General features: G+C 52.1%; 1 protein-coding gene across 1 annotated transcript in view; it reads right to left on the bottom strand.

Moving 5' to 3' along the window:
* Positions 1–6,951, bottom strand: part of PRRT1B (proline rich transmembrane protein 1B) — a 28,764-nt gene extending 21,813 nt beyond the window's left edge. The window contains exon 1 of the mRNA XM_070799475.1: positions 6,868–6,951. Within this exon, the coding sequence (XP_070655576.1) occupies positions 6,868–6,877 (10 nt within the window). The 5' untranslated portion in view covers positions 6,878–6,951. The remainder of the gene's footprint in view (positions 1–6,867) is intronic.
* Between the last annotated feature and the right edge of the window lie 6,320 nt (positions 6,952–13,271).

The following is a 13,271-nucleotide window of genomic DNA, read 5'->3' as shown; positions in this document are numbered from 1 at the left end:
AATATCCCGATAAGAAAGTGGACAAAATACTTGTAAACACTTCCAAGCAGACATTCAAATGCCCAGTAAGCACACAAAAGATGCTCCACGTCCTTAGTCATCAGAAATGCCATCAAAATTAGAAATGCCAGCTTTCCCTGGTGGCTCACTGGTTAAGAACACAGGAGACAAAGGTTCAATCCCTGATCTGGGAAGATCCCAAATGCCATGGAGCAACTAAGCTACAACTATTGAGTCTGTGCTTCAGAGCCTGGGAGCTGCAACTGCTGAGCCCACGAGCCACAAACACTGACATCCGAGCGCCCTAGAGCCTGTGCTCTGCGACGAGAAGCCACCGCAACGAGAAGCCCGCACACCGTGACCAGAGAGTAGCCTCCGCTCGTCGCAACTAGGGAAAGCCCCCGCAGCAACGAAGACCCAGCACAGCCAAATAAGTAAAATTATTTTAAAAATTAGAAATGCCAACTAAAGCCACGAGCTATCACCACCCATTAGGATAGCTAAAATTAAAGAAACAGAACCAACCAACTTGACCTTAGCAAGCTGTAGCAAATATGTAGAGCAATGGAAACTTTCAAACACTGCAAATAGGAAAATAAAACAGTAACAACCACTTTGGGAAAGAGTTTGACAATTTCTTAAAAAGTTGAACTTACATACGCCATCAAGATTCAGCTATTCCACTCCTAGGCATTTACTCGAGAAATACAAACAACGCATGACCACACAAATGTTTACAGAAAACTCTGTTTGCAATAGACCCAAACTGGAAACAACCAAGAGCCCACAGCCGTTGAATGGATAAAGCAATTGTGCCGTGTCCATACGCTGGACTATGTCTGCAGGAGGCACCCTCTATGAGCCCTGACCCCCAACACATAATTCTCTCCCCTTGAGTGTCCACCACACTGAGTGACTTAAAATATATACACACACACACACACTGATGTATTTATCTGCTGCACTGGGTCACAGTCGCCTCGTGGGAGCTCTTCTGTTGGGGCTCACAGCTCTGCGGTGCACTGGCTCCAGAGCACGCAGGCTCAGGAGTCGCGTGTGAGAGCTTAGTTTCCCCACCAGGGATCAAACCCGTGTCTCCCACGTTGCAAGGCAGACTCTTCACCACTGGACCATCACAGAAGTTCCCGAATGCATGCTCAGTCCCTTCGGTCGTGTCCGACTCTTTTCGACCCCATGGACTGTAGCCCACCAGGCTCCTCTGTCCATGGGGATTCTCCAGGCAAGAATCCTGGAGTGGGTTGCCATTTCCTTCTCCAAGGGCTCTTCCTGACCCAGGGATCGAACCCGCCCTCTCTCCCGTCTCCTGCAGGGGCAGGTGGGTTCTTTACCACTAGCGCCACCCGGGAAGCCCCTGCATGACTTCCAGTGAAGAGACTAAGGCAGCAGATGTGCAGCTGCTTCTGAGATTAGGTTTTAAAAAGTTCCTGCCTTCTTCTCAGTTGCCGTGTGTCTCTGGTGACTCCAGAAGGAAATGAGCCGTGATAGGAGAGGCCCACGTGACATGGCAGGATGCTGAGGCCCTTGTTCAACAGCCAACCACCCATGAGGCACCAAAATTTGAGGACAACCAGGTCAGTGAGTTTGCAGGCAGTGCTTCAGCCTCTGCTGAGTCTTGGGGTTACTGTATCCTAGCTGATGACTTGACTACAACCTCAGGAGACACTCAAGACACAGGCACCCCACCCAGCCACCCCAGACTGCACAGTAATAAATATGGGTTCTTTAAAATGTGGCTTCTTTAAGTGCTGGGCACTTCCCTGGTGGCACAGTGGAGAGGAATCCACCTGCCAATGCAGAGGACACGGGTTCAATCCCTTGTCTGGGAAGATGCCACGTGCCGCCCGTGCACCATGACTACTGAGCCAGTCTGTGCTCAGAGCCCGGGTGCCACCACTCCTGAAGCCCACACACCCTAGAGCCACTGCTCGGCAACGGAAGGCACTGCAATGAGAAGCCTGTCCACCGCAGTGAAGAGCAGCCCTTGCTCTCTGCAACTAGGGAAAAGCCCTCCTGCAAGATGACCCCATGAAGCCAAAAAATAAACAAACACACAATAAAATTATATTAAAAAAAAAAACACCCAAGTGTTGAGAGTGCAGATCTTCCTTGACTCACAATGGGGTTTGTACCCTGAAAAACCCATCAAAGACACGACTGAAGCGACTTAGCAGCAGCAGCAAACCCATCAAAAGTTGAAAATATTGTTAAGTTAAAATGCATTTAGGGAAATTCCCTGGTGGTCCAGTGATTCGGATTCTGCACTTTCACTCCCAAGGATATGGGTTCTATCCCTGGTCGAGGAACTAAGATCCCACAAGCCATGCAGTTGGGGGGAAAAAAAATGTATTTAGTACACTGACCTCCAGAACATCATAGTCTTAGACCAGCCTGCTTTAAATCTGCTCAGAACACTTACAACAGCCTACAGCTGGGCAAAACTGTCCAACACAAAGCCTATTTGACAATCAAGTGCTTGAGTATCTCCTGTCACTGAACACTGGAATGAAAGTGAAAAATAGAATGGCTGAGTGGGTACAGAATGGCTGCAATGTACCCTCGTGGTTCAGTGGGTGATGGGGCGCCATGGCCCTGCTGCCGCCAGCGTTGTGATGGAAGCAGACTGCAGGCTGCCAGGGCGGCGGCGACCAGAACTCAAAACGCAAAGTTCGGTTTCTACCAAATGCACGTCACCTTCACACGACTGTCAAATCGGAAACCAGACCACTGAACCATCTGTAATTTGTAGTTGGGGACCACCTGTAATTCGTTTAATAGTTACAACTCCTCAGCAGTAAAAAGGAATGAACTCTGGATATGCACAGAAGCCCATGTGGATGGATCGCTAAATCATCAAGCCATGGACAGGCAGCCAGTTGAAGAGTGTCCAGGCTATATGATCCCATGTATATAAAATCCTAGAATAATGTGCCATTGAGATGGACAGAAAGCCACCCATAGCCACAGGAAGGGATTACCAGGGGCACAAGGAAACTTTTGGGGGTAAAGACTGTTATTTTGGGACTTATGGTCTAATGGTTAAAACTCTGAACTCCCAATGCAGAGTGTGCAGGTTCGATTCCTGGTCAGGGAACTAGACCCCACATGCCACAGTGAAGACCTGGTACAGTTAAATAAATAGTAAAAAAAAAAAAAAAAAGAAGAAGATTGTTATTTTGATGTACTGATTGCTGAAGAGAGATGCACAATATGTCAAAACTGATCAAAACGCACATTTTAAATAGAGGCAGCTTGGTGTACTTCAATTATACCGCAAATAAAGTGATGACATTCTTTAAAGAAAAAAACATGCTTTTGAACACTTGCACACTGGGGCTTGCTCTCTCTCGGCGCTGGGAATCCTTCTGCCACCCACTGGACCGGCCCCAAGGAGGAGAATGGGGGCACCCACAGGCAATGCCTTGCCAGTCCCCAGACCACTCAGCCCCAGGGAGTCGGCCCCACGCTGCAGACCCACACGATCCTGACAACACATGCCTGCTGTATTAGACCACTAAGTTCTGAGCTGGTTTGTTCTGCAACAAAAGCCAACTGATCACTGATACAGAATGTTTCCTCTGGGAGCAGGAAGGACCGGGATGTGGGCAGGAGAGTGGGGGGCAGGCAGAGGCTGAATAAAGGGAGAGGCCACAGTGGCCGGGCCAGAAGGGAGGTAGAGCGCCAGATGGATACAGACAAGTGGGGGGACTGGTGGGTGCAGTGGGGTGCACCCAGCCCAACCCCATCCGGAGGGGAGGAGGGGAAATGAGCTGGCAAGAGCGGCAGGGTGAATCACGCATGCCTCTTTTCCCTCCTCCCTCAGTGCCCGGGGCAGAGCTGGACTGGTGGATATGGGATGAGGGTCTTTTTTTTTTCCCCCAACGGTGCCACTCAACTTACAGGATCTCAGTTCCCCGGCCAGGGATTGAACCCAGGCCCCAGCTGTGAAAATGCTGAGTCCTAACCACTGGACCGCCAGGGAGGTCCCTGGGATGAGGGTCTGGGTCACAACCAGGAGCTCGGGCTCAGCAGCCAGACTGCCTGGGCTGCTTCCCCACCCAGGGCCTCCTCGGTTTCCTCATCCTTAAAATGGGGACACCACCACCTCTCGGGGTCATCGTGGGAATGAGATGAGTGTGTGGCTGTACAGTGCTTGGACCCTCAGCTAAGACGGGGTCCGTGATCTGAGGTTAGGAAGCGGCTGGAAGAAACTGGAAGGGTGTTCTGGCCAGTCTGAGGAATGTGCAAGAGACAGGGGAAATGAAAACCATTGAGAAATGAGGTCACACAACATCAGCAAGACCTGTGACTTCTAAGCTTGACCCAGAGAGCTGGGCTCTTCCAGAAGGATCTGGGGGTGCGAGGGGGCGCTTCAGGGTTGTTGATCTGTTGGAGGGCTGGGCTAGCCTAAATATTCCTGGGGGAGGCACCAGGGCAGCTCCCAACCTCACCCACCCAGCCACCCAGGGCTGCAGGTTTTAAATAATCAAGGCAACAGCAACAAAAGGGCCACTGTGGGGAAGAGGAGTTAGGAAGCTCTCAGCCAAAATCCACCTCCGCTGGTACACAAAGCCCCCAAATCACCCTCTGAATACGCACCCAGGTGGAGGCACCTAGCCAGCCAGACATTCAGTCCCACACATTGTCATTGGGCAACTCCAGTGGACTAGTGTTGTAGGCTCAGAAATACAATTCGGGATGGATGGAGAGATGATCACACTCAGTGGGTAAGTCAGACAGAGACGAATATCATATATCAGTTACATGTGGAATCTAAGAAATGATACAAATGGACTTACTTACAAAAACAGACAACAAACAGAAATGGACTCACAGACTTATGGTTACCAAAGGGGAATTGGGGGGTAGGGATAAATTAGGAGTTTGGGATTAACACACGAACTCCTAATATATAAAACAGATAAACAACAAGGACCTATAACAGGGACCTAGAGTCAGTATCTTGTAATAAACTGTAATGGAAACGGATCTGAAAAAGAGTGGATATATACCTGAATCACACCCGAAACTAACACAACGCGGGAAATCGACCATACTTCAGAAAAAATACAATTCTGTACAACAAATCCTACCAAAACACCATCATTTCAGCAAGGTTAGGTGCCTGTATGGCTGCTAAGTGGATGAAGCTTTGCCACGAAGATGTTCAAGTGAGCAGCTACTGTTTTGAAGCATTTATCAGGTGCCAGGCCCTGAGAATAATTATGTCTGCAGTGACCCTGAGCCAGCAGTGGTTAAGAATCTGCCTTGCAATGCAGGGCTTGCGCGTTCAATCCCTGGTCAGGGTACTAGATCCCACATGCCACCGCGGGGCAACTAACTGAGCCTGCCACCACAGCTAGAGAGAGCTGGCACCCCACAACTGGAAAGGCATAGCACCCCTCCTCCCCCAGCCACAAGAGAGCCCCGGCGCCTGCAAGAAAAGCCCCAGCACGAGGAAGACCCAGCGCAGCCAAAAAACTTCTTTTAAAGCTGAGTGTCTCAGTTATCTTAAAAAAAAAAAAAAAACAAAAAACAGAGCCAGCTTTGTCATCTGTGCGAATTTAAGAGATTTAAACTCCCCATCCTCCCTTCCCTCACGTGTAAATGGGGACAAGAAAAGTAAAAGGATCCTTTAAAGATAACACTAGTGGACACATGGCCAGGCTCTGTTTTGAGAGCCTCCTACAGGAGTGTCCCAGGGGAGCCCCAGGTGGGCCTTATTCGCTGAGGTTCGCAGCTGTAACCTGAACCTCCCCACCCTCCCCCTAGTTCGGGCACCGAGCGCCCCGCGGAGACGCCAGCCCCTGCCCCAGTTATCATAACAAAAACCGCAGCTGTCCCGGGCGGCCTGGACAAATACCTGGCCCGATGGCGCGGAGATAGGGCCGCAGAGTAAATACATTCGCTGGCCGGGCTGCCGCGCCGCGGCCTCGGGTTCTCGAGTTCTTGACACCTGAGCCTCGCCGGGACATTCCAGCCGGAAAAGGGGGGCCGGGAGCCGGGTGGGAGGTACTCGAGGGTGGGGAAGAGGGGGCGCTTCCTGGAGGTCTGGGGTGGCGGCGGCAGATAAAGCCAGGCGGGGCCCGGTCCCTCTTGGCAGCAGCAACCCCCTGGGAGACCCTTGCAGAAGAGACCTAGGGGCGCCCCCGCCCCAGGTTGGTGGTGGAGGCGGGGGTTGTTAGGCAGACCGCACCGTCCGCGGCTCCGGTCCCCCCGCCGTCACCAGCAGCCCCTGGCCCGCCCGAGGTTAGGGCTGGGGCCAGGGGATTCTCGGATCAGCGCGCCCCCCGCCCCCAGTGCTGGCTGCGCCGCGGACGCCAAAGTTGCGGGGCCTTCCCGCGCCCCCTACGCAGTCCGTCCAGCTCTCTATCTCGCGCCCCCGTCCCACTTCCCTCGGTCCCTGTTTCAGTCTGCGGGGGCTCTCCCCATCTCTGCCCCCCAACCCCGCCAGGGTCGCCCCTCCCCTGCTCCAAGGACTTCAGCCTGACCAGAGGGGCGAAGAAAGTTACTAGAGAAAGGACCGGGCGTGGGGTGCGGGGGACACGGCCCCCCAGATCGCCATTGCAGGGGCACCTGCTGCCCGCCCGGGGGCCGACCTGAGGGTCGCCCCCCACCAGCTCTCCCGCGGGGGCGCCTACCCTGCAGACGGGGGCACAGCCAAGGTCCCCGAAACTTCCCGCGGCAGCCGCCGGTTCCCCCAGTCCCGGGCGGCAGGGAGAGGCGTCCCAGGGCAGGGCTAGGTTGGGACCCCGCGGAGCCAGCCTCGGGGCCCGGGGTGGGGGTCGCCCCCGCCTTCCCCGGGAGCCGGGCCGGGGTGGGAGCGCGCACCGTGCCCACCGCCCTTACCTGCGTCCATGGCGCGACCAGCCAGGCTGCACGCCTCCCGCCGCCGCCGTCGGGCCCGGCTCCGCTCTCGCGGACAGCTCGGGTTTCCTGGTGCGCGCTGCGCGGCCGGTTAATCATTGACCGCAGGACTGCTCGCGGCTGGGTCAACAGGTGGCTCCTCGCGCGCCCGGGCCGCTGGGGCCCGAACCCGTGTGGCCTGGCCGCCTCCGCAAGACCCGCGCCCGGTCGGCCCCGAGGAAGGGGGCCGAGTCGGAGGGGCGCAGCCCAGGCCCAGCTAGGAACGGGCGGAGGGGGACGGCGGTGAAGGAGTGCGGGAGACCCGCCGGCCGGAGAGCCCAGCTGGATGCATTGGTGGCCAACAAGGGCCTTGTGGATCCGAAGAGTGCCCAGTCTCCCCTTCTGTGTCTCCCAGCAAGGGAAGCCAGCAGTGTAGATTTTCATATGAAATCTTCTGGGGTTTAAAACAATGTGTGTGACACTTCTGTTCCCTGAGACTTGCCAGATTGGAGAATTCAAAGCAGGTCTACTCCAACATCCAGAAATGCTAGATAAACTACACCCACAAGCCAGACAGCAATTTCAATTCATAGCTGAGCTCCCAAGATGGGAAGAGAGATCCCTGGGACCAAGGAAGAGGAGGCAAACCCTGGAGGAGGGGACCAGGGTTTGGGGGTTGGGGGGCGGTTCTGTCTGTGCCCTGTAGTAGACTAGTGGTCTCAGTGGTCTAGCATTATTCGTGAAAGTCACTCAGTCGTGTATGACTCTTTGCAACCCCATGGACTATACAGTCCATGGAATTCTCCAGGCCAGAATACTGGAATGGGTAGTCGTTCCCTTCTCCAGGGGATCTTCCCAACCCAGGTTCGAACCCAGGTCTCCTGCATTGCAAGCAGATTCTTTACCAGCTGAGCCACAAGGGAAGCCCAAGAATACTGGAGTGGGTAGCCTATCCCTTCTCCAGGGGATCTTCCCAACCCAGGAATTGAACCAGGGTCTCCTGGATTGCAGGTGGATTCTTTACCAGCTGAACCACCAGGGAAGTGGTCTAGGGCTTGAGTTTTACACACAGGTGCACTCCCCGCATTGGCAGTGTGGAGTCTTAACCACAGGATCACCAGGGGAGTCCCTGAAAATTGTGTCAGTCTTTACTTTTCACGGTTAGAATTTTCATCTAGTCCTTTTAAAATCTGTATGTTTTTCATAATGTCTTTTCTGTGGTGATGCAAAAAAAAAAAAAAAAATAGAGACATCACTTTGCTGACAAAGGTCTGTATAGTCAAAGCTATAGTTTTTCCAGTAGTCGTATACGGATGTGAGAGTTGGACCATAAGGAAGGCTGAGCACTGAAGAAATGATGCTTTCGAATTGTGGTGCTAGAGAAGACTCTTGAGAGTCCCTTGGACTGCAAGATTAAACCAGTCAATCCTAAAGGACATCAACCCTGAATATACATTGGAAGGGTTGATGCTGAAGCTCCAATACTTTGGCCACCTGATGTGAAGAGTTGACTCACTGGGAAAGACCCTGATGCAGGGAAAGATTGAAGGCAAAAGAAGGGGTCAGCAAAAGATGAGATGGTTAGCTAGTATCACCATGTCCATGACTCAGTGGACATGAATTTGAGCACATTCTGGGAGATAGTGAAGGACAAAGAAGCCTGGTGTGCTGCCGTCCAGGGGGTTGCGAAGTTGACACGACTGAGCGACTGGACAACACTCTAGTCCATGTGCTTTCTCTTCAAATGGTTTTTAAAACTTTTTATTGGAAAGTAATTTCAAACTCAGAGACCCCAGGGACTGCAGCATGCCAGACTTCCCTGTCTTCTCAGATATGAATCGGCCCATTTGCTGCACCTGCTGTTGCACGAGAGGCAGGTCTCACGGGCTTCGGCATCACCGTGAGTTCATGGTCAGCAGAAGTAAACCTCTAAAGATGCCCTGCGTGAGCCGCACGTGCGCCTGCAGCACGAGTCGGGTGGCTCCTCTGGTGAACCATCTTGTTTCTCCACTTGGCGTTTCTGTACCACGTGGAGGGCCCGTTCCACTTTCTGCGGGAGGACTCTGCCCAGAGCCACTGGGGGAGCGGCTTGCTTCAGTCTCACAAAAGCACAGTCCCTTCAGTCTCCAGCCATATGCAGAGGGCCAGTTCTAGAACCTGCTACTGTGCGTGGGGCTGTGACTCTGACTCCCAGCCCCCAAGGCACAATCGGGTTCTGGCCCCTTCATGGGCAACTGGGCTTCAACCATTGGCAACGAGAGCCTTCTCGCAAGGCCTGGATACCGTATTTCCCTTTCTTTTCTTGGGCGGACGATGCCCTCCTCCACGTCTGGAGCATGTATGTGTGCGAGCGTGGGGGCCTGGCTCTTGACTGGAGGTCCATTTGCAGCCACAAGCCTTGGGTGAACCATGTAATCTCTCTGCTTCTCAATTTCCCCATCAGGAAAATGGGTTTGTTAAAATAAAAAACAAACGAAGACCAGCCTTGAACGTTCCCTGGGTAGACAAAACCAGTTTTGACACCAAGCAGGACCCTATGTGGCATTCCCAGAACAGACCCCAACCCCTGCCATATCCTCCACCTGCCTCTTGTCTGTAGAAAAACCACGAGTGTCCTATGCCTTCCCCAAGTCCTGTGTGAGTGAAAGTCACTCAGTTGTGTCCAACTCTTTGCTACCCCATGGACTGTAAAACCCATGGAATTCTCCAGGCCAGAATACTGGAGTAGGTAGCCTTTCCCTTCTCCGGGGGATCTTCCCAACCCAGAGAGCAAACCCAGGTCTCCCAATTGCAGGCGGATTCTTTACCAGCTGAGCCACCAGGGAAGCCCAAGTTCTAAAGAGTACATTAAATCAGAGAAGTGAGAAAATGCAGAAAGAAAAACAGTCAAGCAAGACAAAATAATAATAGTTTAGCTATTAAAGGCAAGGACCTTTAGTTCCTCCTCCAGGGCTATAGTTAATATTCTGAGCTGTGTCCTTTGAGCTGTTTTGCACATACCCAAATCCCTACCAGGTGGAAGAAGTTAACTGTCTGCTGCCCACAAGCACACAGACTCCAGGCCAGTTAGAATTAGCAGGTTGATGATGTTGATTCCTGATTACCTCACTACCAACCAATCAGAAGAATGTCGGAGTGCTGATCGTGCATCGCAAGACCCCCTCCCTCACCCTGTCTTTAAAAACCTTCCCTAAAAGCCTTTGGGGAGTTCAGGACTTTTAAGCACTGCTTGTCCTGGACTTCTTGCTTGGTGCCTGCAATAAACGCTCCGTTTTCCTTCACCACAACCTGGTGTGAGTAGATTGGCTTTGTTACGTTCAGACAAACAGACTCGAGTTTGGTTTCGTGACAGTTAAGCCATACAAACAAAATTTAATGTAGCTTATTCTGCAAGAGTAACTTGACTGGAGTCATTCCTTCCTTCTGCCTCTGGAAATCATAAGCACAGCTGAAACCGTTTCCCAGAATTGGTGTAGGGAACCATTCCCTATCACCTAAGAAAATCCCAGCATTATTAATATAATCAATCACGGAGAAGAATACAGTCAACTGCCTTTCACTGCCCGAGCTGCTTTATAATAACGTACCCTGAGCCTTATTCTGTGTTTTGCTTTGCAAGCTCTTTGTTCAAAAACTGTCTTTTACACAATCAAGTTTTACTATTAACCGTTTACCACTTCAGCTATTCATGGGCTCCCAGGCGGTGCAATGATAAAGAAGCCACCTGCCAATGCAGGAGATGCAAGAGACACAGGTTTGATCCCTGGTCAGGAAGATTCCCTGGAGTGGGAAATGGCAGCCCACTCCAGTCTTGCCTGGGAAATCCCATGGACAGAGGGGCCTGGAGGGCTACAGTCCATGGGGTCGTGAAGAGTTGGACACACCGAGCGTGTGCACACACACACACACTTGTAATGATCCGTGGGTTTATTCCTGCTATTTCTGCAGTTTTGACAGGTTGTGTAAGGCTTTACTCCTATTCAGGATATATAACCAGACCTTGTTTAACTTTCACTATCTAGCCACAGCTGTATCAGACCAGAAGAGCAAATACCAGAATACAACACCATGGTTCTCCTCGGGTGAGGGGTTAGGGTTGATTTTAGTTTCGTGTGCATGTTTGTGTGTATATATTTTCTGCAATGAGCATGAGTTACACCTGGGATTGGGAAACTAGCAATTCTCTTAAAATGTCAGGCACCTGGTCAACCCAAGTGCTGAGCATCAACTTGTGTTCAACAAAAGCTTAAAGACCTGAGGGGGATAAACCGACAATTTTTGCAGGCAGTGGGGCTGGCTAAGGGGATGGGGGAGGAGGGCCACGTTGGAAAGCCAGGTTTCCTGTGTTCCTATGAACTTGACCCGGTGGGGCAATGGTGAAGATGGGGGCAAGAATCCCAGAGCTCTGCCTCACCTGGTTCTGAGAAAATCAAGGCTGAGTCTCAACCCCACTACTCATTCAGCTCATTCAGCAATGACAGATGCTTCCTGCACATGGCGGAGTTGGCCAAACAAGCAGCCACAGCCCTGCCCTCACCGGGCTCAGGGCTCAGCTCTAGAGACAAACATCAAGCAGATGATTGCAAAACCCGCTCCATAGTTGCAGTTGTGGTCCGTGCTTTCCACGGAGAACACTGAGGAGCTAGCCCGGTCCAGCTGTGGGAGAGGACCAGGGCATGCTGGGAAGAGTCAGCCGGGCAGAGGGCGGGGTGGGAGGTCTGGAACGGCGTGTGGGCCTGGGGCTTGGTGGGAGCATGTAGGGTTAGATGAGAGCTGGTTGGGGGTGGGCTGGTTTGCTTGTGAAAGATGGGCTCCCTTTGCTGTCCCTCACCAGTGGCTAGCCTTGTGCTGGAGCAACAAGAATACCAAAAATGAGGACTTCCTGGTGGTCCAGTGGCTAAGACTCTTGAGTTCTCAATGCAGGGGGCCCAGGTTTGATCCCTGGTCAGGGAACTAGATCCCACGTGCCACAAAAACAGTCAAAGATCCTGAGTGCCACAACTAAGACTGGCACAGCCAAATAAATAAATATAAAAAAAAGAAGGGACTTCCAGTGGTTCCAACTCTGAGCAGCCAACACAGGGGCTGCGGCTTTGATCCCTGGTTGGGGAACTAGAATCTCACGTGCCATGCAGTGTGGCCAAAAGATAATAATAATTTTTTAAAAAGAAGAATACAAAAGAATAACAGAAATTCCCTGGCAGGCCAGTGGTTAGGACTCTGTGCTTTCACAGCCAAGGGCCAGGGTTCAATCCCTGGTCAGGGAACTAAGATCCTACAACCTGTACAGCACGCCGCCCTCCCCACAAAAGTGTCAGTATTAAATATATATAAATATACACACACAAAAATAGGCTTCCCAGGTGGCACTAGCAGTAAAAATCCGCCTGCCAATGCAGGAGACGTGGGTTCGATCCCTGGGTGGGGAAGATCTCCTGCAGGAGGAAATGGCAACCCACTCCAGTATTCTTGCCTGGAAAATTCCACGGACAGGGGAGCCTAGTGGGCTACAGCCACGGGGTCACAAAGAGTCAGACACGACTGAGCACACGTGCACATACAAAAAATATAGTTAATATAACTGGCCCTGTGAGGAACAAATGCCAAATAGGCAAAGGCAGAGATGAAGACAGAACAGGCACCTCCTCAGAGCCAGGCCTTATGCCAGGCCCTCTATGTGCCTTGAGCACGGTAGCCTCACTGTGGGATTTCCCTGCTCAGAGTTCACTAAGATGCTCCATCGTTCTGCTGCCTGGCATCCACTGTGTTTGGCCAACTGCCTGCAGAGACCTCAAACTGACTCGAGCCCCTTCACACACCCACACACCCTAGATAGCAGCCTGTTCACCAGCAAACACATGCTCTTGTGATCAAGAGTCCCCACCCCCGCCTTCTGTCTAGCACCTCTATGTCTTAAGTGTCCTAGAGATAAGACCCCAGTTCAGTTCAGTCGCTCAGTCGTGTCCGACTCTTTGCAACCCCATGAATCACAGCACACCAGGCCTCCCTGTCCATCACCAACTCCCGGAGTTTACCCAAACTCGTGTCCATAGAGTCAGTGATGCCATCCAGCCATCTCATCCTCTGTTGTCCCCTTCTCCTCCTGCCCCCAATCCCTCCCAGCATCAGAGTCTTTTCCAATGAGTCAACTCTTCGCATGAGGTGGCCAAAGTACTGGAGTTTCAGCTTTAGCATCATTCCTTCCAAAGAACACCCAGGGCTGATCTCCTTCAGAATGGACTGGTTGGATCTCCTTGCAGTCCAAGGGACTCTCAGGAGTCTTCTCCAACACCACAGCTCAAAAGCATCAATTCTTTGGCGCTCAGCTTTCTTCACAGTCTAACTTTCTAGCAAAACCCTACTCTTTTGGCTTGAATTAACCAATCCAGTCCTAGTCTGGGAACCCC

The sequence above is a fragment of the Bos indicus genome, chromosome 11 (assembly GCF_029378745.1).
Source record: "Bos indicus isolate NIAB-ARS_2022 breed Sahiwal x Tharparkar chromosome 11, NIAB-ARS_B.indTharparkar_mat_pri_1.0, whole genome shotgun sequence".
NCBI classification, from domain to species: domain Eukaryota; kingdom Metazoa; phylum Chordata; class Mammalia; order Artiodactyla; family Bovidae; genus Bos; species Bos indicus.
Note: the sequence above shows the minus strand (reverse complement) of the source record. Positions and strands in the feature narration are given on the sequence as shown.